Genomic DNA, 26,952 nt, shown 5'->3' on the forward strand with positions numbered 1-26,952 from the left:
GAATGATTGTGCAAAATATTTTAATAGTTCTGTAACTGATCAATTTTAAAATAAATAATGATGTTGTCAATAATTTATTGTCAGTTATGATTACTTTCTTGTGATTCAGCATTCTTTTCATAATAGGCATATTTTTGACCCGGTGGTTGCCAGCTGAAATTATGTGTATTACAAGCCATAAGCCAAAATTTTATAATAAAATTATTTATGAACAGGGTTCCCACACCTTGGTTAACTTCAAATTCAAGGTCCTTTCAAGAACTTTCCAGGTCCAAAACCCTCAAATTCAAGGATGTGTAGGATCTTAACGTGGGGACACATTTCAAGTGAGAGCAAGGTTACATCATGTTACCTTGTAAGATACATTGTTACAGTTTTGCGCACGTGAACGTCATGGCAACGTACAACACGAACTCACGCGGGAAACACTTAACGTAACGTGTAAATGCCCATAACTAACGTAAATCAAGCAAGCTAGTATGCATAGGCCACGAAGTGTTGGCGAAATAACACATTAGTGGACAGGAGCAAATAATATGGAATGTTTTACAGCAAAGTTCTTGCAGAAAATAAATTCAAGCACTTTCAAGGACCTGTATGTTTATTTTCAAAAACTTTCCAGGGCCTTGAAATCTTATTTTCAGATTCACAAACTTTTAAGGATTTCAAGGACCTGTGGGAACCCTGTGACATGAAATCACAATATGCAGCAGACAGAACAAAACAAGATTTCAGTTTCAGAAATATAATGACCTGCCCATTTCATCAAGTAAGCTCGGGATAAGCTTTATAATAATAAATCCAGCATAATGTAATTTGCATCTGAGAAGATAAAAATATTAATGCCTGATCCTTGCACACAACTAAATTCAACTGCAACATACAGTATGCACTTTCTGTCAGGTCCATTAAGTCACACATGACAATAAAAATGATTTAGGAAATTTTTATTGAATAAATTGCAATTCAAGTTGATAAATCTGAATTAAATTTTTGGCGGTATGGCTCTGTTCAGGGAGTCCTCTGACCTTTCATGAGCACCATGAAATAGCAGAGAGTCAGAGGACAGCAGCAGCATAGGGACTGGGAGAGCTGAACTATTCCCCCTATGAACAGAGCAGCAACGATGACAGAAAAGCAAATGCCACGTTATACACAAGGAGAAGCTGGGGAGGTGGCGGGCTGCAAAGAAGCTAGCATCAGCAGTTAGGAGCGAACTGAATCTGTTTAAAGAGGGCGCCCTGTTTTTATCGTAGCCATTAGCAGCGAGGGGAGTTGAACAGCTGATGCACTGATGCAAAACAGCTGATGCATCTCAGCTGAGCAGAATCAGCTGATGAGACCGTGTTGTTGGCCAATAGCGTCAGCAGCATCTTGACTACCTGGCCTGCCAGAACTGACGCTTACGCTTAATTTATAATGCATTAGCAGTACCATGCAAATGTTTTATGTTGCCCATACATGAATCACAAATAAAATTTCTCTACTATCTCAGTCGTGTCACAAAGACTAAATGACATTAAAAGGAGACTGCTTAAATCTCCTGCTTCTAAGATGTTTCTCCAGCTGGGAGAAACAGTAATCTTGTATATGTGTCTTCTCTAAAGATTCAGAAGAGACCACAACTGTTCTCACATTTGCCAGGATATAAAAGTCTGCAGTCAAAATTCAGTGATCTCAGATTCTCCCAAGACCAAATTATCAGAGCTATGCTATCCACATTCATTTTAGGTTTTTTATTTCTCCTAAGGAATTTTAGGTGAAGCATGAATATAACTAGGTACAGTTGGGAACATCTCTAAGTCAGTTAAGCTCTGAAAGATCAACCTGTGAGAAATAAAAAGCAGCAAGGCAATTATTTTTACACTACCTGCAAGTTGTATGCCAGGCAAATGCGGGCACTCAAGCAGAGTGGATTGAGATGCAGGGCTAAGAGGAAGTCCCTCTGGGCTTTTTTACTGCTGTTATTGTCCCCATAATCCATGAAAACTTTGCCTCTGCCCACATGAGAATCCTGCAAGAAGGGATCAAGTCTTATAGCTTTGCTGTAAGCATCCACAGCTTCTTGTAGCTGGCCGAGCCTTGAAAACAGAGAAAGGAAGCAGATTAATGATGTGTCCTAATTCTGTTTGCACATGGATATTAGTTGTCTGTTTAATTATGAACTTTGCCTTGAACAGTCTGTAAAAACTGCCTCTCTAATAGCTCGAAAGGCTTTCATACCTTTTCAAACAAGCGGTGCACCATTCCCATTGTAAGCATTGAATTCATCCAGAAGTCACAGTTTAAAAGATAAAAAAAAAATCCCACCCTGCAATTGCCGCTTTTCTGTATTGATCTTGTGAAGAGCCATTTATTAGAGAGTGCTCTTTTCAGTCAGTGAAAATGTGCAAATGTCGACTCCTATGGATCTGAAAACTTTCTTCTTTTTTTTTTAAGAAATGACTGAATCTTTCAGAGAGCAATGTTTTGTCTTGTCAGTGAGCTACTAATAAGTAAGATATTTTACATTTTATAGTCCCTGAACAGAGATGAGATGTCCTGTCTGTCATAGGCTGTTAATCTGATAGAAGTAGGTCTAAATGCATTCTGGAAGCACAGCAACTTTTGAGTGTTGATCAATAAAAATAATAGATATGCTCTGAATTCACCATTTAAAAGCAGATCTGCACGATAACTGGAACAGTACACAGAGAGCATCAATAAATATTCATAAATGTCAAACGAGATTTCAGGACACCAATAAATGTTGTAGTCCTTAGAGTGTTCTTCCACTCACACTCATGCAAAAAAGAAGACAAATACAAATATTCTCCTCTGAAAAGTTATTTTGATTTAATAATAAAGATAATAAATAATTTTATTATTTAAAGATGATAAATAATAAATAACTTGTATTCAACAGTTTGGGTCCGCAAAAAGCAGCACAACTGTTTTCAACATTGATAATAAAAATAAATGTTTCTTGAGTAGCAAATCAAGCAAATCATCATATTAGAATGATTTCTGAAGGATCATGTGACAGTGAAGACTGGAGAAATGATGCTGAAAATTCAACTTTAATAAATGACATTTTAAAATATATTTAAAATAGAACTAACATATTTATATCTCCACCGCTACTTGAACTATTGAACCATCAAGACTTTCATCTGAGACTCGTTCAAGGCATCACAAGTAGGGTTGCAAAATTCTGGGAATTTTCAAAGATGGAAACTTTCCATGGGAATTAATGGGAATTTAAGGGAATTAACAGGAATTTATGGGAATAAACTGGGAATTTTCAAAGTTGAAGGTTGGCTCTTCATAGGGAACTCAAATATAGTTGAGGAAAGTATATTTTAGCATAATCTTGACTAAAACAAACAGATGCCATTCAAATACACTTGAATATCCATGCCATTCCTCAATCACATGCACATGCACATAGCACACTGCTTACTGCATGGCTATTGAGACCACACCCCCTACTGGCACTGTGCATGCCTCCATCACATGTACAGAAGCCCAAAGCACAAGACTACTGAAGGCACACATTTGAGCCTGTGGACTAAAAGTGAAGTAAGTTTTGATGATTATGGGGAAATATATTTATTAAATGTTTAAATTGCAAATATCACATACAAATGTATTCATCTAGTAGATAGCAAGCTGATAAGTTAGATGCTAAATAGAGATGCACCGATTACAATTTTCTAGGCCGATACCGATTTTAGCCGATTCCGCTAAAAAAAAATTCTAACCACTTTACAGCACACACACATATTTATTTTCGATCTTTTCTTTAACCCTTTCACCTTTATAAATAATCTTGATCTATAACATGAGATGGGCGCCGCAATTTTGTCCTGTCAGTTTCTAACATGTTTCTAATATGGAATATTTCCAAAATTCCCCAGCTTAACTTCCCATGGAAATTTACCGGAAATTTTCCGCCCCTTTGCAACCCTAATCACAAGTACATTTAACTTACTAAACAGAGGTTTAGTATATTACCTAGGTGCTGATGGTTCTGTTCAGGTGGTTAACTGAATCTTACGGATCCATAGCTTCATTCCCGTTTCCGTTTCATTCCCTTTCACTTTCTATTTTACCCATGTGTAATTTGTGTGTATGTGTTTGTTTAGACTAGTTATGTGTTTGTGATTTAGTTCAATAAAACTTATGTGCACATACACGTGAGTGTTGATTCTGTGGTCAAAGTCCCTTTAACAATGCGATCACAGCTACAGGCTCTGTAGGACCATACCTAGTAAGAAGGGTTATTTTTCTGTGGCCACGAAAAAAACCCTCATTCTGAGTTGATAGATGATTGATAGTCAAGTCACTTTCGTTTATATAGCGCTTATTATTGTAACAGATTGTTTAGGCTTTACAACAGCTCTAGGATAAAGTTATTGTCCAGCTAAAGTTAATTTTGATTTATTGATGCACTTCCGTTGCGAAGATTATTAGTTATTAACTTAGGGGCCACAAACGCAACACCGTTCTAACAGGAAAATCCTTAACGCTGGACGAACAAGTTAATTGACTGAATATTAATTCTCCAACATCAAGTTACAAACAAGTTAAGGTAACTGATCCAAATATTTATAATTATTATAACGAGTTGTAATTAATAGTTAATATTTCCCTTGAGCTAATGTGCTACAATATTCCAAGCTTCTTGTGTCAAAAGCAGCCATAATTTAGTTTTACATGACCATTTTTCACCCTCTTAGAATACGCACGTAATTTTTTTCAGTTTTTTTGCAACTTTACATAAACATCATTTTAAAATCTTTTATTTGAAAGATTAGATTTTCCACAATACGACGACATACAGATCGATATTATATAAATCACCTCTTTACTGTGGCGCATTCAACATTTCACTATAAAGAGCAGAATGAAAACTAATCTAAATTCAATGAATTGTTAGTTGTCAGTGAAGAAAACCACATGAACTGCCATGAAGGTGTCTCAGAGGGCTAAAGCCTTGATTATATTTTTGTATTTTAAACAATAGCAGTTTAACATGCTGTGGAGTAGATATGATCTGACTGCTAAATGAAAATGGTTCTCAACTTAAGCTTGGGAAATTAGCACTGTGACTATGATCAACTACACTCAATAATAACAAAAAATGAATGCACACCTGTGGTGAATGACTCCTAGTGCTTGGTGAATTATTACATCCTCTGGTCGGTTCTTTGCTGCTGCCTTAAAATCCTACAACAAAAAATGTTCACACACAAAAACATAATACTACTAATAAGATTATTAAAACGAATGCTTCTATGATAATGTTATTAGTCAATATAACACAAAATCATGATCCGCCCTACATTTTTTTAATATCCTTTTTCATTTGAAAACATGTCTATTCATGGATATAAAAATGTGTTGCAAACGGTATTTCATGTTTGCTTTGAAAAGAAATACAAAAATAAGAAAACCCTCACACATATGATTCACTGACTATGCTTTCGTAATCCTTAAGAACAGATTATTGAGATTCAGCGGCCTGATGCAATCATTGCTTTTTCCTTTTTCTTTATAAAACTGGCCTACCTGAAGGGCACTGCTATAGTCATTCAGCTCCACATAGAGAAGGCCACGATTTATCAACACTTTGAGCTCAAGCTCCGTCTTACAGTCCAAAAGTAGCGTAATGCTGTAGTCTCTGAGGGCCTGGAAGATTAAAGAGAAAGAATGTGGAGGAAGAAATCAAATATGCATTAAAATGCAAATGCAGAAGTGCAATTGTCATGAAAAGACATCCTGCATTTGTGTACGTTTCTGTATATATGATCCCGCATACATTGCTGATTTAAAAAAAAAACGGATGAAAAGAAACAACGTCACCAGCTCATAATCCTGCAGTTCCTGAAAACATATGGCGCGGTTGTAGTAAGCAAATGAACTGGTGCTGTCGATATGGATCGCCATTGTCAGATCCTCCACTGCACTCTTGTATGCCTAAAACAAGATGACAAATGCACCACATTTCTCTCAAATATCACAGAAAGCATTAGCCTCAAGTGAGAGTAAATTAAGCTCAGAACGGTGCTATTTTTACTAACTTTCAAATAGAATTTAAGAGCTCCTTTATACAAGTATGCTCTGACACACTTGGGCTGGATCCTGATAGCTTCATTACAGTCGAGCACAGCCTTTGCATATCGTCCTTCAGCCCCATAAAGGGCAGCTCGGCTTAGATGCACCTTGAAAAAGAAAAACATGTTTTAAATCTGAACATTGGAATATGATGATGCACAGAATAGTATCAGTTTAGACAGACCAAGCATTGAGCTTCAATCAAGATGCACCTGATAGAGGTTGGGGTTGATTTGAAGTGCTCTGTTAAAGTCCTGAACACCTGTAAAGTCTCGTAGATGCACGCGGCACAGGCCTCTCTGATGGCGAGCCTCAGCATGGTCTGGGTTCATGCTCAGAGTGCTGTTAAAAGCATCCAAAGCCTGGAGGAGGAGAGAGTCTTCACACTCCTAAATTAAAAAAAGTTTTTTAACTATCACATCTTTAGAATGATAAAATGCTAATTCTCTGTTATCCTTTTTTGATGTGATACACGCATATTAATACTCAGAAGCGTGCATTAAGAAAGTGAACAGGGTTAATTGGTTTAATGTTGACTTTACTGTTATTACCTGTAACGAAAGCATTTGTGTCATGTAGCATACGCCGATAAGATAAATGACCTCCGCAGCCTCTTGTGCAGTCTTGAGTTTAGTTGTATTGGTACCCATACATGACAGGGCCTTTCTGAAACTGTCCACTGCTTCCTGTGTATGACAGAATATAAACCCTGGAAAACTTGCAGCATTGATAGATTAACAGACAAACAAAAAGATACTTTATCAGAGGTAATGGAAGTTATAGAACGCTGAAAGATAATACTGACTTTTTCATTTATATTTATGCATTCAGCAAATGCTTTTATACAAAGCGACTTACATTGCATTCATGGTATACATTTGATAATTTCATGCATTCCAATGGAATCGAACCAATGACCTTGGCATTGCCATCACTGGAATAAATTACAATTTACAACATGTTCAAATAGAAAACAACTATTTTAAAGGGGCTATATATAAGAATTAATTGCTTTTTTTATTGCCAATGTGTGAACAGCTTGTAATGGAACTTAAAGGAACACGCCACCGTTTTTTGAAATCGGGGTTATTCACTGTCTCCCCTACATTTAGATAGGCGGGCAAACGCATTTTTGTCTCAGTGCATGCATTGTCTTAGTCTGTTAGTGCCGCCGCTAGCTTAGCTTAGCATAATGAATGGAATCCTCTGTTGCCGGATAGCATGTTGTGAGTAAAAAAACCCAACTAATTACTTCTTGTGGCCTGCGTATTCACAACGAGTACAAATAGCAATGCAGATTAAGACAAGGCGATTTCCTAGGCAGATATTGCCTTGGGACTATATTGGGGTGAAGCACAGGCAAAGCACTGCTACTTGGTGCGCCCAAGATATCTGATTTCTCTGTGCCCAAGTAGCAGTGCTTCACCTGTTCTTCACCCCAATGCATGCACTGAGACAAAAATGCATTTGCCAAATGTAGGGGAGACGGTGAATAACCGCTATTTCAAAAAACGGTGGTGTGTTCCTTTGAATAACGAGACCTTCCCTGACCTCCTAGGTTGTCTATGAAAGCCTGTAGACTTTTATGTGAATGACACTTCCGGGAAAATCAAAAAGATGTGATAGTTATGCGCCCTCCCGAGAGCATCTCTTCCATTCTATGACACATGAAATGAAAGCTTAAACAATGTTTTTTTGTTTGTTTTTGACTTTATTTTTATTTTGTCTTTTTTGGGGGGGAAACAAACGTACACACATACCGAAATATTTTGTACTGTAATGTCAATGTGTCATACAAAGAAAAGGGATTATTTCAAACTAGTCTCACATAGTCAGATCTACAGTCATGTGAAAAAGAAAGGACACCCTTAAGAATTTTATGATTTAACGTATCAGAACATAATAAAAAATCATCTGGGTAGGGTTGCACCAGTAAATTCTTTCTTAAATTGGAACGTCAAGTCCACACTAGAGGCTTAGTAACTACTAGCTAGTTTGTAACTAACTCTGTACTTTATTCTGTTGTACCATTTGTTCGTAAGGCAGAATGTTCAGTGGTGGACAGTAACGAAGTAAATGTAATTCGTTACTGTACTTAAGTAGTTTTTTTGCGTATCTGTACTTTACTTAAGTAATTACATTTTGGAAGACTTTTACTTTAACTCCACTACATTTCAAAGTCAAATATCTTACTTTTTACTCTACTACATTTTCAAAATCAGTCGTTCCTTTTTATTTATGAGTGGATAAAAACTTAACTGGTCAAACGAGCCACCAATCACTAACGTGCGTGCTTTGTTTTGAACTTGCCTTGGCGCTATCTGCGTGAACCAGAGCCGTTAAATATGAGAGTTGCGACCATAGACAGTAGGCTATAAGGTTACGACACACTAGGCTTGTTCGACTTGAACCGGAGCTGCACAGACCGATCAGTTTATGACATCGCGAGAGTGATTGAAAAGCATACAGAGCCGTCTACACTAGTACACTCTAATCGATCTCGCAGTATTTTAATATCATTCACCGAATGGTCTGTGCAGTGTGCAGCCGCTGTGATCTCGCCGCCGCGCGGTCACGTGATTCGTGTAGCTCTCAATAGTTCCAAACAAATCGCGTTGCCAATGATTTTAAGCAGCGCAGAGAGCAGCAGCTATTATTGCAGCAATTATCGGTAAATATTGACGCATAATGAACATTGCTTATTACGTTGACACCATGGTTGACACTAAAATTACATGCATATAATAGCATTTTTTTTCTGGGGAGTAGCAGAAACACTGCATTATGTTTTGGTGTTTGGTGTCCCATAACGTAGAAATTTTATATATATATATATATATATACAAATATATATAGTCTTCCAAAATATATACAGTAAATACTGTAAATGTATTATACCTTATGGGAACAGTGCCCTTCCGTCCAAAATTAAACAAACAAAAAATGTATTCAATTCAAATATATATATATATAATATAAATATATATATATATAGACTAATTAATGTCATTTTATTAATAGATTGATGTGCCAAGAGTGACATTGGAGTCTTCACGTAGACTGAGTTAAGCAAGAGTCTTGTGACAAAAATTATAATAAGACATTATAGTCATAAAAAAATCATAGTACTTGGATACTTAAGTACATTTGAAGGCAAATACTTTTGTACTTTTACTCAAGTGAATGTTTAAAGGCAGCACTTCTACTTTTACTTGAGTAATATTTTACCTTGAGTATCTTTACTTTTACTCAAGTACATGGTATGTGTACTTCGTCCACCACTGAGAATGTTGCTAGTAGGTCATAAGCTCTCTGTAGAGTAAAGTCACATAATATGACCTTTACCCTCGATGATCCAATAGCAGCCTTCAAATAAGTAAGCAGAAGTTGTTTAAATGCTGGGAATTTCAGTATATCCTTCATTCTAACTTCTTTTGCATCACGTAACGAACAGTAAAAATACGTTCCATTAAATACGACACTTAATCATGAGTGTTTTTATGTGTAAATAACATTCAGAAACTGTATTTATAACGGAATTAATAAGGATAAATAAATAAGTAACGATACAAAAAAAAAACATAAGAAATAACATTTATTGATTATGACTGATTTTATTTGACATGCACAACACGGACCGATGGGACAGATGCACAGCGGCGCTGTAGGACGGGTTCGTGTTGATGAGCTGCTAACAAAGTAATCTATTCACATAATTATTGACTATTTTTGATGGTATTATGATATGTTGATAATTTAACATGTTATGTGTGTTTGTGTTATGTACGCATCTACGGTGGAAACAAATTTCCTCTCGAGGACGAATACAAAAAATCTATCTAATCTATCTAAAATCTATCTATCTAGTGTTCTCTCTTAAAATGTAAGCGAGTGTAAATGTCAGCATTATCATATATGTCGAAAGAATTGAAGTCTGTCAGGTAAAAGAAGAGCTTATTGATGCAGTTCAATCTGTCTGCTATTAGAGTTACGCTTCAACTAAGTTTAATGGTGCAACACAAAAATATTTAGTAATGCTTAAGTTTTATCTTAGTGACCATTTACGTCAAAAGTAGGCTATTTTTTAATTTACACACAGCTGGTGCAAACGGCCCCTGGTTTTTAGCATGTCTTAAAGTTAGGTAAATAACTGTGGTTTACAACTATGGGGCTTTTAGGCATGATAATGCCTCTTAGCTGTTCTAAATTCACTATAAACCACAGCCTTATTGCTTTAATTGAGAGAAAAGCGCACAGCACATATTTACATATTCGTCTAAACGTCACTCTCAGCAGCGTAGACAACGCCTGGATGTTTGTTAAAAGCATATTCGCTGCAAAGGCATTTTCAACTTCTTTTTACATCTAAGCAAAGAATGAAAAAGAACTTCGCCATGAGTATATATCGGGGCATTGAATGACGTTCACTCCTTTGGCTGCAGTTCACTTAACGGCCACCGGTGTCGCTAATAACAAGAGTTTCTGAATTCTACATATAGCCCCTATAAATTGTAATGATATTTCACAATACTACTGTTTTATAGTATTTCTGATCAAATAAATACAGCCTTGTTGAGCATAAGAGATTTCTTTCAAAAATGCACAAAAATGTAACTGCTGAAAAAAGTTTGAACAGTAGTGTATATAACTGCAAAAATAACTGTAATGCACATCCTCTAGTTTATCACTTTAGTGTACTTCTAAAACTTCTGAAAAAAGTATTACTAATAATCACTTGCGTGTGTTAGTGTCTTTGGAGAAGTTTGTTTGGTGTTTTGCTGGCTTTGTTCTGCCAGACAGAGCATGACTTAGACCAGCATGGGCCTTGGACTCACTGTTAACCTGTGTTCCCTTATCAACGTCCTCCCGAGAAGAATGAGGTGTGGAGGAGAAGGGCATGTATCGACCGCTTCCTCGAGACAGACGATGGCATTGGCATCATTCCCCAGGAACAATTGGATGGCAGCTTGCTGGACCGGTGATAAACCCAGAGCTGTGACGGAAAGGAGGAGAGGTTTACAGCTTGGTCTAGTTGTTGTAATGGCAACATAAACCACATTTCCCTGCTAGGTTTATTTCACTTTCAGTTGAGCCAAGTGGACTAACAAGATTTAATGATGCTCATTAAAGTGGTCATGACATGGATTTTTTTATTACTTTAATGTTCCTTCAGGTTTATATACACTGCCTGGCCACCAAAAAGTTGATGCCCCGCGTTATGGAAATACATGTTCTTTCCATAAAAATGTGCATACATTTTTTTCATCTTCATCTTACAAGAGTTTAGGTAAACACTTTAATTTAGGTCCAAGTCTCACTATTAACTAGTTGCTTATTAGATTGCATATAACGAGCATATTGACTGTTTATTAGTACTTATAAAAGCACATATTAATGCCTTATTCTGCATGACCATATCCAGTAAGGCAAAAGTCTTACTTAATAATGAATATTTGTTACCCCAAACTAAAGTGTGACCGAAGTTTCTTTGCAAACTTTGCATTACACTGTGCCTCCCCCCCAACAAACATATAATCCTCCGGTGTGATCTGGGACACCATTAAAATAAACCATCCATCCTTGTTTCCGACACTGGGATCCTTCTGTAAAGCAACTGAATGCCAGTGGGAGGGCCTGTTGTGTGATGATGTCTAACTAATCGTTGATGTCTAGCAGTGGAGGCAGTAATATGCAAATGTATTTGCCTGTGTGACGTCACAAATCTCACAACATCCAAATGAGCCAATTTTGGAGCTTGGTTAAATGCTTCGTATATAATGAGAAGGCAAATTTAGTCTATGAAACTTGCATGACGTTTTACTGATACAAAGACCTTAAATGTCAAAACATCAAGGCAAATTTGATTTCTCATGTCATGGCCCCTTTAAAAGATAGCAAGTGATAAGAGTTCAGATCTTTCAGGAACTAAAAGTATGCTTGCAATTTTCCTTAAAGTTATATTAACTTTATATGATCATTACCTGTTTTCATTTCTGCTGCATACCGTATGCAGAGGCTAGCCATGTCAATTTTTTTCATTTCATACAAGAACTTCCCTCTAAAATAAGAAACAAAAAATTCAAACAAGTTTTTTCTATATCACCAATATTCACCAATTAAAAACTATTTTTAATCGCCAAAGAACCATGCAACAAACTCAAGAGAAATAATAAAAGAATCAAGGACATGCAAAGTTGACCAAACAGTTGTGTGTCCAAATAACCTCATGATGTGCAGATCATAAGCGTCCGGCTTCATGTGAATGGCTCGAGTCAAATCCTTCACCGCTCTACTCAGATTATTCACCTGTGAAAAAATACAAGGTCACTAGTTTAATTTAGTAAATAAAAATCTACATTAAAATATTCATAATCCCAAATTAATATTATGCACTTGGAGTGCCACTTAAAAATAAGAATCAGCTATTGTATTATTAAATTGAAAATTAAAAATGAAGAAATCAGTTATAACTGATGGGTTCATGTGGCTAAATGACCAAAGGAAAAGCAATGATAATTAAAAGCCAAATGCTTTTGAAAATGGCTTTTGAAAAATTATCTCACACACATATATTTAAAAAAAAAATTATATATATGTATATATATATATATATATATATATAACAGTGATGATTTTTTTATTGTAAAATTAATACATTAATAAAACATTCCTTCATCTTTTTTTATGTGGCACTCCAAATCATCTAACATCCCCTTACATTGTAATAGGCTCTGGCCCGGCATACGTAGGCTTTTACATGAGTGGGGTCTGCTTTCAAAGCATTACTGAACCTTTTGATGGCCTCATTATTTCGGTCCATCGTCAGCATGCAGATCAGTCCCATACTGACATGAGCAACAGCTGCAGTTCTGCTGTGACTTTAGAGAGGTGCACACAGAGAGGAGAGACGATGACTCGATACAATTTCATTGATTTTAGATTAACTCACAGCTGCTCAGAGACTGTTACTTTTTACAAAGAAAAAATCTTTTGAAAAGTGAGTTTCAAGCTTCAGTGAACTTATCCTCAACTATGGCCTGCCTTTGGTGCACTTGTTCAACAGAAGAAAGTGAAGGTATTTTCGTCACAGAGTGGAGAAGGCCGGGACATCACCTGTCAAGTTTGATCACGACTTCAAAGTCAGCCATAGCCTGCCGCCAGTGCCGGAGCGCAGTGTAGACCAGACCGCGGTGTAGGAACGCGCTCAGGTTTTCTGCACTGTCATTGATGAGAACTATGACACACACACATATACAGATAAAACATGGCTAATGAGATGATCTGGCTTTTTTCTGACTTCTCAGCACAAAGTTCTGGCATATATATCTGAAGGCATATGGTCTCTGAGGATGTCAAATGTACCACTTTCATTATCTTTCAAAGTGCTTGCCAATATTGTAATACAGTGCTGCATGGCTCTATCCACAAAATAAAGCGATTTATGGATTGCTGCTTTGAGTACTTCTTTTAATAACTGCAATAAAATATAAAATAGTTATTGGGAGTTTTTCTTTGAGAATTATTACAAGCTTGATCAACACTGAGTTTACATTTACTTAAAACTGGTCATTAATCCACATGGAATGGAATCCAAAGAGCTGCTAGTTTGACTGTAGACTGGTTTGCTGTTTTATATTGCTTCATATACTGCAAAAGATTGTGTTGATAAATTGGCTTAAAGGAACACTCCACCGTTTTTTGAAATAGGGCTTATTTACCTTCTTTCCTACATTTAGATAGGTGGGCAAATACATTTTTGTCTCAGTGCATGCATTGTTTTAGTTTGACAGGGTCGGCGCTAGCTTAGCTTAGCATAATGAATGGAATCCTTTGTTGCCAGCTAGCATGTCCTGAGTAAAAGTGATAAAAAAAAAGAAAAAAACCACCTAATTACTTCTTGTGGCCTGCGTATTCACAACGAGTACAAATAGCGATGCAGATTAACACTAGGCGATTTCCTAGGCAGATATTGACTTATATTAGGGGGAAGCACAGGCGAAGCGCAGAGATAATCACGCAACACATGAAATCCCACAACTTCCGTCAACATACCGGCGTGCAACATAATATGGGTCGATCTATACATGTTTAAAATAATCACTTACTCTGTGGACAGATGTCCATTTGGTCCATTCGCCGTGGGGCGTTTTTTCCAGTTCAATTTATCACACCGGAAAAAAAATCGAGTACTGCAGGATGGATCAACGCCGTGAATTCCTCAGTAGCGGTGACACAACTGCGGGCACGCTCATCTTGATCTGACGCGTTGAGCCTGGTCATCGATGGCAGAAACTTGTCCCACTCGCCACAGCACAGACACTCTATTTCAGTCGGCATAGATTGGCATATTCCCCCACATCCACACCACCAGTTCGTGTTGGCTCTCATCCTCACGTCCTCAGGCTGTTGAGCGATCGCAACCTCCTCCTCTTGTTGTTCTATTTCCAAAGCACGCAGCTCATCTTCTGAAAACTCTGGTTCATAGAGGTAAGTTATGGTTCTGGATCTTGACTGTCTGAAAAGTCACCCTCTTCATCTCTCACAAAATCAGCCATGTTCATCGCCATTCATGTACTGTAGGAAAAATAGCCAGCTACTATTCACGCCGGTATGTAGACGGAAGTCGTGGGATTTCATGTGTTGCGTGATATCTCTGTGCCCAAGTAGCAGTGCTTCGCCTGTGCTTCCCCCTAATATAGTCTCAAGTTAATATCTGCCTAGGAAATCGCCTAGAGTTAATCTGCATCGCTATTTGTACTCGTTGTGAATATGCAGGCCACAAGAAGTAATTTGTTTTTTTTTTGTTTTTTTTTATCACTTTTACTCAGGCCATGCTAGCTGGCAACAAAGGATTCCATTCATTAAACTAAGCTAAGCTAGCGCCGACCCTGTCAAACTAAAACAATCCATGCACTGAGACAAAAATGCATTTGCCCACCTATCTACAGTAAATGTAGGAAAGAAGGTGAATAAGCCCTATTTCAAAAAACGGTGGAGTGTTCCTTTAAAGTGCTTTTTCTGCATGCTATGTGTCGCAAGAACAGGCTCAGTGCCGAAACTCTACTCACGCCTACGATCCTGTTACACTGCACGAGGTGCTTAGGTAGGCAGTGTGAAACACTTTACTGATGAAGCTGTTCAGTTTGCAGGAGACAACACAGACAAAATATTCCTGCAAGCTTCAGAGATCAATGTAGCAGATTACAGTTGCAAAATAAATGGCTCTTATTTGTTTTCCTGGCTGAGTATTAACATCCTCATATGACTGATTCAACAGATGCAGCTGTTTGTGATGAGATTTTAAAACAATGTTGATTGTGTTTAATTGTGTGTAGAATGGCTTCATTTAAAGATTTAGATCAAAGACATATCACAGAAAACAGGATTTCTCTCCCCAGACTATTTATGAAATCTAAGCTAAAAACAAAAAATGGGTCATTCAGAAATCTGCATGGATATAACACTATGAACATCTGATGCCCATATTTGGACATTATCAACTTTGTCTCAGTTGTTTCCCAAAATGTTTTTTTTTTTGTTTTTTTTGACATACAATATGAGTTATAATAGATAGCAATATAAAATAGATCTGGATTGCATAGTTCAGATCATTTAAGTGTGAAATGTTTATATTCATATTAAAGTCTTGACTTTTCAAAGCAAACTGCAGATCATGCCAAATCTGAGCACAGATGAGACATTTGAGACATTTTGTTTTGCGGCTCTAGAAGTGACACATTTTTAAATTACTGAGAAAAACTGAGAAGTAGATGCAATCTCATTGCGGTTTAGAAGAAACAGAGATATTAAAGAGATCGTGCTTCTGACTTTTTCTTTCCTATGGGCTTCCTGAAAAAAAAAAAAAAAATCCATGAAAGACACCCAATGTGGGAATTTCAAATTAAAATGAATTGTTGAACAAACCATTTGTAATCTTGTCTTTCCTACTGTGTACTCAACATAAAATGCCAGACCTTAACTTAAAAATGCCCAAGGGTGACAGTTTTCATCAAGGCTCTCAAAATGTTGGTTAAGGTATCTTTATATAGACAAACTGTGAAAGAACTGTGAACATTTTCATGTGGTATATCAAGCATGTGCATTACCAGATGTGCTGAGATCCCTTAAGGCCTTATCAGGCATTATCTTCCTCAGCAGACAGCCTCTGTGGTAAAACGCCAGCCAATCACTGGGATCCCAGTGCACAGCCAGAGAAAAGTCCTCGATAGACTTCTCAAACTGACTCAGCTTGGAATAGATCCTTCCTCTGTATGTTCTGCATTGAGTGAAAAAAATATAATTGGATTTACACATCAACATAGATGTAAGGTAATTACATTTAGTGGAAAACAAAGTAGTAATTCACCGTATGCTCCTAGGCTCGACCAGAGTCAAATATCACCTTGCTTGAGTAGGAAATACTTTGTAGCAAACTTTTAGTTACAAAGGTGTTGACTTGTATTGTTCCCAGTAAGTGTTTGGTTAATAACTGATCCAACTGTACATGCTGAAGTGCAATCGGTAGTTTTCACAAAAGCCACGGAGCTGTCAAAATGATGCAAAACTTTTGCTGACAAATAAATGGTAATTTCTCATTCCAGGTAACATGGAGAAAGAGTAAACATTGTTATTTTACATATACTACCAACATTGTAACAACACAGTGGGGTGAAAATAGGTGAACTTGCACTTTAAGCATGCTGAATGAGGTATATAATCAGAGGTGCACATAACTTTTTTGGTCTGGTTCTCAAGGGAGCACCTGGAGATGCTGCTTGGTACTCACACTTTGTAAAATGTGAGGCACACGCTGCCTAAATGTAAAATGTATTTTATTTTATTTTATTTTATTAACATTAATGACACAGACAACAGCAGGAATATTAGGCTGCTGTTACTTTAAGACCGAATAGACCAATACACATCCGGTTCTTTCTCAACTGTTCACTTAATACATAACCGAGAGAATACATGCTGACATGGGTATTTTGACATAATTTTATGTATATAATAACGTAATAATACATAATAAACGACATAATAGCGGCTCTCTCTCTTTCTGCGTGTGAGAGTCTGTGCGCACAGATAACAGCGCATGAGTCCCGATTTTCGCCTCTTCTTCCGCGTTAAATGTGTTAAATTCCACGTTAAATCATTTAATGTGTAAATTGGCAAGACAAAACACGTTCAAATTATAAAGTTTCACTCTATGATGGTTAAACTTAGGAGTTAATCCGCAAATCACATGTGTGCCGAACCGTGGGGCCTGATCCGTACGGATCAACTGCGATCCGTTGCACCCCTAATAATTAATGAACACACTTATCATCACGATTGCTATCTTACCAGAGATGGAGAAAAATCCTACTTGTCCCTGTCCTCAAAAATGTTGGTACTCAGAAGCGCTTCCCTCCACGTTTTCTGCTGCTTGTTTATTTTTTACCACACATGGGCACCAGTTATGTGCACCCCTGTATATCCTCATAATAATACTGACCTGGCTATAGCATTCCCAGGTTCTTGCTTTAGCAGTAAGGTGAAGTCTTCCAAGGCCACCATCCATTTGGAGCTGTTGAAGTGCTGTATTCCATGGGCCATCATTGCATCTGTCCTTGTTGAGTCGATAGTGAAGGTCTGATGGTCAAAAAGGGTTTATTTTGAAATCTTCCTTGTTTCATGTATACTGCAATAATTGAGGCAATTATTATTCAGCTATTTAGAACAACTGTCTATAATCAACAATATCAGTGCTCATTTGTGAACTCAAACATTGAATTCATATTTAGAGTGCATATTGTGCCTGCCGACCGTAAACCTGACAAAATTCTGTCCACCAAGCAAATATAGCCCTTAAAGTGTGCATCCGATAATTCATAAAAACTTCTTACAGTACTTGAAAAATAAATAATGAGCAGACTCTAATTTGTGTTTTTAGTTTAGTTATTTTTTTTCAAAACCATTTCCCACCTTCTCTCTGACCCCTAGAATTAAACAGACCATTAAGCGGCTCGTTTTTTTAGTGCTGTGCTTTTAAGAAACATCCCCTTCAAATTGCAGTTCTCTTGCCCAGGATGATTTTAACTCTCTTATCTTTCAAAAACAGCTTTTTTGTGAAGCCTGTATCACTTTCTGACAGGTTCACAAAATAATTCATGCTGAAATGTGCTGCATAAACTGTCAATATCCGACTGCAAAAAGGAAATGCAGGTGCTACACACAGCCAGGAACAACTGTTCAACAGTTCAACAACTCTTAGCGGTATTCTTCCGATGCTTGAGAATAATATAAAAATACACTTTAATAGTAATATTAATTATTATTATTATTTGATAATACATTTAATTTGTACAGCACCTTTCATATATTTTATAAAATGTAGCTCAAAGTGCTTTACAGGTCAGAATGTAAAAAGCATAACAAATAAATCAATGAATTAATAAAACATAAAACAGATAAAAATCAAGAAAATGCAACTGTCCAGCCTCATTGTGTTAGTTTTTATGTCAAATATCTGGACATTGAATAGGCTTTGCTGGCATGTAAATGTGGTTGGTGTTTATAAAAGATAAAAAGAGCATATTGCACTATAAAAATATACTTTAACTTTCATAACTCCGATTCATTGATGTTTTTAAGGCTAAGTTTTAATTTGTGGTCTTTGGAGAATTAAAGAAGTTTTGACTTCTGAAAGTTACAGTATTTTTTTGTAGATAATCTCAGAAGATCAAGGCAAATGTAACCTAGGTAAATTACCACAATTATGACAATTAATGTTCAAAATCTTCCTGGCAGTAAATAATGTAAGTAATATTTGCATAGTTAATTGCGATTGGTCTATCAACATCACCTTGTAAGCACTGGTATTTCCTTCTGTAAATTCAAATCTACAGTATTTATATTGTTTCTTAGGGCTTACTTTGGCGTAGTCTTCCATGGCCAGCAGTACTTCGCCCATCTTCTCATACATCTTTGCCCTTTTAAAGTATATCTCTGCATCATCTGGCTTGACTTTGATGGCTTGAGTGTAGCTGAATGTGGCCAGTGCAGTTTCCCCTCTTTGTTTGTAGATTTCTGCTTTAGACATGAAGGCGTCTGGAACACAATTGGCATTAGTCATGAGCTTCAACACTTTGTTCTGAAGAAAGTTTTGAGCACCAAAAAATATAATAATTTACTTTTACATTTGTCATTTTACATCCTTTCTCTGACCTTTACCTTTGTAGGCTTTTGCTGCAGGGTTAGGCTGACAAATACTGAAGAACTTATATTATAATGCTAATTTATAGGCCACATTCACACAGCAGCAGAATACGGTTGGCAGTCCTGTATTTGAGTCCTTAATATGGTTGTGTTCACAGTCACACACAGTTCAGTTATTTATGGGAGTGTTAACGGCATTCTATAACCAAACTCACACGCGTAAATTTTCAAAACTGCTTTTGAAAAAATTTGATGTATGAACTCGCAGCTTGATTGGACTCTTGTCGTGTCAAAAGTGATAATACTTTTCAGTTTCATAGATGTTGCCATCTCTGATACTGTTGCTGTGGTTACTGGTCAGAGGATACGGACTCGACTCCCGTACCACGTTCATACAGACAGTCTCCGAGACACTACGGTAAGTTGCTGTGTTAATGGGACTTTTCAAGACTCACACCTGTAAGCAAATGCAGTTGTAAATCTCAAAACCTGACAATGTGAACGTAGCCATATTATAATGTGCGCAGTCATATGTTAATGTGCTCATGGATTTCATATCATGATCATGACAAATTCTGAATCTGTGTTATTTTAGTATTACTTGTATTATTATTATAATTAATATTAATACTATCATTTTATAAATATTTTGAATTGGTTTTTATTTTTATGATTTGTTTCATTTTTAGTTCAATATTTTGTCATTTTTTTTGAGTTTGCCTTTTTTTATATATTATTATTTAGGTTTCATTTATTTTCATTTCAGTTTTATTTCATTTTTTTAATTTTAGTTATTTCCATTTAGTAAGTTTTTCATCTAATATTTATATTTATATTTATATATTAGCTTTATTTTATTTAACAATAATAACCCTATTCTGAAGGAACTTACTTTGGTCTGTGCGAACAGGGGAGGAAGCTTAGCGTTGCTAACGTTGGAGTATGTTTATGTCTATATTTTGATACATGCCCTTTAACCTTACAGGTTCTGTTTTGCCCAATACAGAGGTCAGACAGCATTGGCAAGTATTGCATCAGAATCTAGTCTCTCCTGCTGTCTGGTAATGAAAGGGGACTCATGCGCACACCTGCATGCTTCTTGTTGTTTTTAACGATGACGTTTAGATCGTCCAGAGCTCTATCGGGGTCGTTTCTCAGCAGGTATATGCTGTGCCTGTGCCAGTAGGCGTCCAGTAAATGGGGCTCCAGGGAGATGGCCTTTAAAAACAGAAAAACAACAGATCAATCATTAATACATGATAAACTAAGCAGAAAATCAGGTTGCATTAGCAGAATGTTCTGTTCTGGTTTGGATAATGATTTCTGAAATTAACCATTTAATAATACCTTAGCATGCATTACTAATTTAAAAAAATAAGGCTTACAGCATTGAGATCTTCAAGGGCCTGGTTGAGATAACCAAGTTTAATGTAAAGTGCTCCACGTCGACACCGGTCGAAGGCACCGTGGTTTCCACGTTCAGTCAAAGTTTGGGTCAGCTTGGCCACTTCATGCTCCAAATCAGCTTTAGTGAGACCATTGTCCAAAACCTCAGACATATCAACTTTTTCCAGATTCTGGATCTTGTCCTTTGGAAGCTGGTTCTCCTCCAGACCAGCAGGGGGAGAGCTTGCACTCTGGACATTTTCCAGAGGAGGAAAAACTTCGTCAAACCAGGCGTCCCATATGTCTCTGACCCACTCTCTGGGTGATGTAGTGTCAGGTATCCCACCACGATCTGTGGCAAAGCTCTCAAAATCTAGGAGCATAGGCAGACTGAGGCAGAGGAGGGGTGAAACTTGCCCTTTGGAAGTTTTGGACTCCCATGGTATCTGACACAGAGACTCGCTCCTTTTAGAGAATAAAAGAAAGATAAACACATTATTAATGCAGATTTCACAGCAGACTTACAAAAGTTCAAGAAAGATGATGTACAAAACTGTTCCTTCAAGAACATTTATGAGATATAAGATCCAATGCATCATAAAATGCTGTGCGAGAATATTTTATGTAATTGGTTTACATGCAGTTTCATGTTTTGGTCTTGTTTTGGAATTAAAAATATGCTTTTATAACAAAAGTAAAACCTTGTTAGTGTCCGTGGTGGTTCTCTCAGTTTTTTCCAAATGTATGCCGTTTTGACAGAGCTGCGTGTCTTTCTTCTCTTCATGACCCTGCGTTTGGAACAGGACACCCTTGCCCTCTCTTTGCCTTTGTGTGGGTTCTCTGGCCACTCTGATGAGTTGGGCTCCGTGTGAACCTCCTGGGGCTTTGCCTGTTTGGCATTGGATGGGGATTCTCTGGCCAGAGCTGCACAGATTGTGTTCTGCTGCCACTGGCACCACACATGCTCCAGCTCCTGGGAAAGGCTGGTGAAGTCAGACTGCAGCTGAAGACGAGGCTCAAGATCTGGGGTTAAGTGCGGGGCAGAACGGGGCCGTCTGGTCTGAAACCCCGGGGGGAGACAGGATATTACAAGAGGTGAAATTCTGGTTGCACTGGTTTCAATGCAACAGAGCTGCTTGTTTCCAAATATTACAGTAAAAAGAATAAAAACGCTTTTAGGTACCTTATATAATATAAACACAGAACAGTGTCTTGGAAGAATATCAAAATTTCTAAATGCTAAAATGCCATAGCCAAAGGAACAGGAAAGAGTACTGTTGTTATATTACTGAGACTCTAGCTTTACATTAAAATAAACAAGGCTAACCAATAAAAAGTACAAGGAATTTATGAAATAATTCTCAAAAATAGGAAAGGTTTTTAACCTGTTCTGTTGAGATGAACCCAGAGAGAGTCAGTGAGGTTGTTGTTCTGAAGTCTACCACAGACTGACACTTAATAGGCGAGACATTTTCCTGGGGACAAGGCCAAATTTTTACAGAATGTCCAACACAATTTTATTCAGAAAACTCTCGAGAACTCACTGGAGTAAGTGACATGAATGCAAAGTAACAAATTCTTTCTTATCTTGTTTTCTTCCTTTATTTTTATTTTTATGTAAGACGACAAATATGAAGAGTTGACATTTCAAGCAGTGACAGCAGTGTTCTGCATTGTGACATTCTATACTGCAGCAAAAACTAAATAAAATATTTTTCAATTTCTTAAATAAAAAATATGTATTATGCATGCATAATAATATTTTTTAACAATATTACTGTTTTTGCTGCGAGTATATATTATATAACATTACTATTTTTACTGTATATAATATTTGTGTATAAAAAATGTTTAAAAAAAATACAAACACACATATATTGTTACGTGTTATCTGTTAGTTACCTTGGTTATTCATTGACTGATTATTATGTGCAGCTGTGTCTAATTTCTTTGATTAGTTCACTGTTATATATATATATATATATATATATAAAGATCTGACTGACCCCAAATTTTCAATGGTAGTGAAAATACATAGAAACACTATAATAAATATATATATATTTCAGAATAGTGTGTTCATAAAGAGCTTCATTGTGTTACATATTATAAGTATTGGAACATACAGGAATTTTGAGGATTTCCACCTTAAACTAATTTAAGGTTAATTCAATAAACATACCTCAGAAGTACTCTGTTCTGCATTCATCACATGGCTAACTGACTCCGCCACATTGTGCTCGTCCATCAGATTCATCAGATTTTCTTTGCACAGGTCTGGCTGAGTTACCTAAGGACACAAAATTTAATAAAGAAAAACTGGCTTAAAAATGTATTACATTGGAATTCAATTTTTTATGCTAGCATTTTTCCAGATCAGAAGGTAACTTAAGGAATTTAATATAACCAGCATGAGCAAACTAAAAGGAAATATCTTAGAGATAATATTAATAACTATAATTCTTGTGAATTACAGGCGTTAATATGCATGTCGTGCTCATAATTTTATTTAAACTCAAGATTATTCTCAAAACGCTTCATCTCGTTTTTCTTATATTATGCGCTTACAAGAGAATTGTATTTAAATCGAGATATTAACAGAGAGAAAACAGAGCTGCTATAGGCTCTTCTCTGAATGCAGAAGTCTACAGTGTAAAAGCAGGAGGCTGATGGGGGAGGCATGCAGTGATTTCTGCAGAAAAAAAGCTGCTGTTAAAAAGTCCCAGCACACTGAGAAGGAAGCACATTTCCATCTGGTAATGGTGCTGCTGTACCTGGTATTTGGGGAAAAGTGTGTCTTTCATAACACAGGGAGCACAGATGAATTTAGGCGGTGCTGGGTTCCAGAACATTCTGAGCTCACAGGGACACAGTGTTGCCTTTGAGGAATAAAGAGAAACACAATAATTGGATGTCAGAAGGAGCTGTTTAAAATCAAATCAAATAATTCAAGTGATAATCAAAGGGTCTAATGTGAAATTTATTTAACAGTCTACATTTAATGACCCAGCTTGAACAATAAAAAATATGAAAATCTTTCAGTCATTTATTAATTCTATTGGGAAAAATAATGTGTGTCTAATGCCATCTAGTGACAGGTAGCCTATTTCATGTACCCTGGGACAAATTGGGTATACTTTGATTTTTTTAGGTTTATTGGAAAGAACATAAACAACCGATTAAAACTGTATTATAGTTTTATATATAAGCTATTCAAGGAAGATCACAGACATAAAAAGTCAGTTTTAACTAAAGTTGATTACATATTTGATAATGCACTAAATATCATAATTATCTAATCATAAAAAAAAAAAAAGTACTTCCTTAAAACCAGAGCCTTGGTTTTTAACAGATCGAGTTGTCAGTGTCACGCATTAGTCACTTTGATGAAAGTCACTGACGGTGAGTCATAAAACAATAGATCTTTCTTACAGCGTGTCCACACATCATAATCCTTGGTCTCTCCACGTAATACTCTGCTATTTTCTGCCAGTCCTCCAGAGTATCTGACGTCTGTTTAGGTATGTGGGAAACACAGTCTGTCTGTGCTGAAACCCCAGTAGAATCAACAGAAACACCTTCACACACCAGCCTACAATGAGTATTACAGCATTATTGATAAGTCATCACGTCTGAAAATATCTTTAGGAATGGGAATACATCTTAAGAGGGACTAAAACAGGTGGAGAGTTCAAAAGAGATTATAAATCGTGACCTGAAAATCAATGAGCTTTAATAAGAATCACTCTAAAAGAAATAACTAGAGCTAGGCTTATACCTCTGTGTGTCAGGATGTACAGATATATGTCCAAGTGCTTCCCTCTGCTGGTTAAACTGTGCTGTTGCAGTGATCGGTTTTTGAGTGTGGCAGATTCTAGAAGCAAGCTGGAGCTCAACAGGCACGACTTGACTGGCAGGAGTGGTACACAAATGGTGGATGGTTTTATAGCCTTCAGCACTGTGGACAGAACAAACAATTAGAGGGAAATTGTTTTTATTTGATTTTCTTCAAAATACAGAAAACCTAAGATGTCATGCTTTACTACTGCATGTCATGCTACTTAAAAAAAAAAAAAAAAAAAAATTATTTCCAGCATGGATGCATTCAATTGAAGTGACAGTAAAGACATTTATAATGTTACAAAATAATTATATTTTAAATAAATACAGATTTTTTTCCCTTTCTGTTCATCAAAGAATCCTGAAAAAAATTATCAGTTTCCACAAAAAATATTAAGCAGCAGAACTGCTTTCAACATTGATAATAAGAAACGTTTCTTAAGCAGCAAATCATCATATTAGAATGATTTCTGAAGGATCATGTGACACTGAAGACTGGAGTAATGATGCTGAAAATTCAGTTTTGCCATCACAGGAATAAATTACATTTTAAAATATATTCAAATAGAAAACAGTGACTTTAAATTGTTACAGAACCAGTTTCGCTGTTTTATTGTATGGTCAAATAAATGCAGCCTTGGTAAGCGTAAGAGACTTCTTTCAAAAACATTATCTTACCAACCCTAAACATATATCATGGTTTGTGGCTGACGAGAGAATGGTGAGTTATGTACAGTTAAGTGTTGAGATCATGAGAATCATGATCATGTGATCAGAAGAAAACAAGACAGACATTCATATACATCAGAATAATAATAAAAAATGTTTTAAAGAAAAGTAAAATAGAAGCATTTCCATCAGTGGTCTCAGACTTTTTCATTACTGAAATGTCTATCAATCTAATATTAGGGTCTCACAGGAACATTTCTTGGACCTCAAACGTAAACCATTTTGGGTGCCAAGCCAATGTGATATAGGCACTGCCATAAAAAGATGATGCGTCAGTCTATTTGCACAGACCGTCTCTGCCATAACTTCACACCACTGTTTGAACTGTAGACAGCGGGAGAAACGACCTCAGAACTGACTTTGTGTGTGGGCTCTTTGTGTTCCGCGAACTGCAGACAGGCAGGAGAGGCCCTCCGCCACCCACGTCCCCACGGCTCCACTGACAGCGTCAATTTATTGAGTACGTTTCGTTCACTGAGGCCTGTGACAAGCTAGATTTATCACCCCACTCTGGCACGGTTAAGCCTCAACGAAAGACCTAGAAGGTCACACCAAAGTCACTGGCCCTGCCTGCGCTGAAAAAAAACATTCCTGAACCGTAAGGAGGAACCTTCAACCTGCCCCGCTATCCATCTACCCCCGTAGGCAGGCGGCTCTCATATAAACCCTCTCAACCGCGTCCAACAGGAACCTTTCAGTGACCCTCGTGACTGGAAAAAGCTAGTAATTAAAAGGCCCTTTCTCAAGAGCGAGGGAGTGGCGCAGGTCCAGCCGTGCAGGTAGTAAATCTTGCGTTATCAGCTCTCAGGTGAGTGCTGGAGAGGTTGGGAGGAGGGATGCGTGGGTGCGCTGGCTCCAGACAGACCCGCAGCACAGATGAGTGGAGTAAGTGACGGGGCAATTACTCGCTGTGTTACTGCTCCCTAAATAGAGCTGAGGGGGAGCTGATGACAGCTTTTGGACGCTCTTCTCAGGTAGCGTGAAACTAGATGATCATTTGCGGCCAAGGCCACCCTCTGCGCTCTTCCGCTAGTGACGCGTTGAGAGATTGACATGCTGATAGCAAGTGGAACATGCCAATATATCAACACATAGATTAGTGAACCTTAGTGTCATTATGCATAAAAATAAGTATATAGCAGCCTCAAAAGTATTTGGACATTGACGTCTTACTTAAAAATGTCTGAATGACATTGAATTATATGCAAAACATCAAAACAACATCTATTTTAAAAGGAGCATCCCTAGTGAAAAAGAAATGTGCTTAATTGTGTTGAATGTGCACTTGTAGTATATATTTTTTTTAAACTGTACTTACATATCATTTTAATGAAATAGAATGCCACTTAAGTGTACTTAAAGAGAGTGCACTTTTCATGACTGCTTTTTTCACACACTTAAGTACTTGTTTAAAAACTGCACATTTAATGTTTACTTTTAATTTGGTTTTACTTTAAAGTGCATTGAAATTAAAGTGTATTACAAAATCATTAAGTTTTTTTAATAATCTTTTGTGATGCTTTAAAGAAGTATGTTAATTTTATTGTATATTTAGTTCAACTAATTGCATTTAATATAAATTTCAACTATAAAACATTTTCATTTAATTACATGCTATTAATGGTCAGAAAACATTAATAGAATGTACTTTGTGTGAACCGAATGTAAAGTATAATATTTCTGTATTGAGTACTCTTT

General features: G+C 36.8%; 1 protein-coding gene across 1 annotated transcript in view; it reads right to left on the reverse strand.

Annotated features, from left to right (window-relative positions):
- ttc6 (tetratricopeptide repeat domain 6) overlaps positions 1 to 26,370 on the reverse strand; it is a gene marked incomplete at its 5' end in the record, with an annotated part of 33,575 nt that extends 7,205 nt beyond the window's left edge. The window contains 24 exons of the mRNA XM_084394168.1: positions 1,871 to 2,081; positions 5,138 to 5,211; positions 5,554 to 5,673; positions 5,848 to 5,961; positions 6,066 to 6,206; positions 6,312 to 6,488; positions 6,651 to 6,785; positions 10,935 to 11,092; positions 12,081 to 12,157; positions 12,323 to 12,405; positions 12,818 to 12,977; positions 13,213 to 13,333; positions 16,206 to 16,375; positions 17,597 to 17,733; positions 19,016 to 19,191; positions 20,388 to 20,517; positions 20,685 to 21,150; positions 21,387 to 21,745; positions 22,071 to 22,160; positions 22,868 to 22,975; positions 23,460 to 23,564; positions 24,118 to 24,277; positions 24,464 to 24,643; positions 26,360 to 26,370. Of these exons, the coding sequence (XP_084250294.1) occupies positions 1,871 to 2,081; positions 5,138 to 5,211; positions 5,554 to 5,673; positions 5,848 to 5,961; positions 6,066 to 6,206; positions 6,312 to 6,488; positions 6,651 to 6,785; positions 10,935 to 11,092; positions 12,081 to 12,157; positions 12,323 to 12,405; positions 12,818 to 12,977; positions 13,213 to 13,333; positions 16,206 to 16,375; positions 17,597 to 17,733; positions 19,016 to 19,191; positions 20,388 to 20,517; positions 20,685 to 21,150; positions 21,387 to 21,745; positions 22,071 to 22,160; positions 22,868 to 22,975; positions 23,460 to 23,564; positions 24,118 to 24,277; positions 24,464 to 24,643; positions 26,360 to 26,370 (3,663 nt within the window). The remainder of the gene's footprint in view (positions 1 to 1,870; positions 2,082 to 5,137; positions 5,212 to 5,553; positions 5,674 to 5,847; positions 5,962 to 6,065; positions 6,207 to 6,311; positions 6,489 to 6,650; positions 6,786 to 10,934; positions 11,093 to 12,080; positions 12,158 to 12,322; positions 12,406 to 12,817; positions 12,978 to 13,212; positions 13,334 to 16,205; positions 16,376 to 17,596; positions 17,734 to 19,015; positions 19,192 to 20,387; positions 20,518 to 20,684; positions 21,151 to 21,386; positions 21,746 to 22,070; positions 22,161 to 22,867; positions 22,976 to 23,459; positions 23,565 to 24,117; positions 24,278 to 24,463; positions 24,644 to 26,359) is intronic.
- Between the last annotated feature and the right edge of the window lie 582 nt (positions 26,371 to 26,952).

Source organism: Rutilus rutilus (assembly GCF_951802725.1).
Source record: "Rutilus rutilus genome assembly, chromosome: 21".
Lineage (NCBI taxonomy): Eukaryota > Metazoa > Chordata > Actinopteri > Cypriniformes > Leuciscidae > Rutilus > Rutilus rutilus.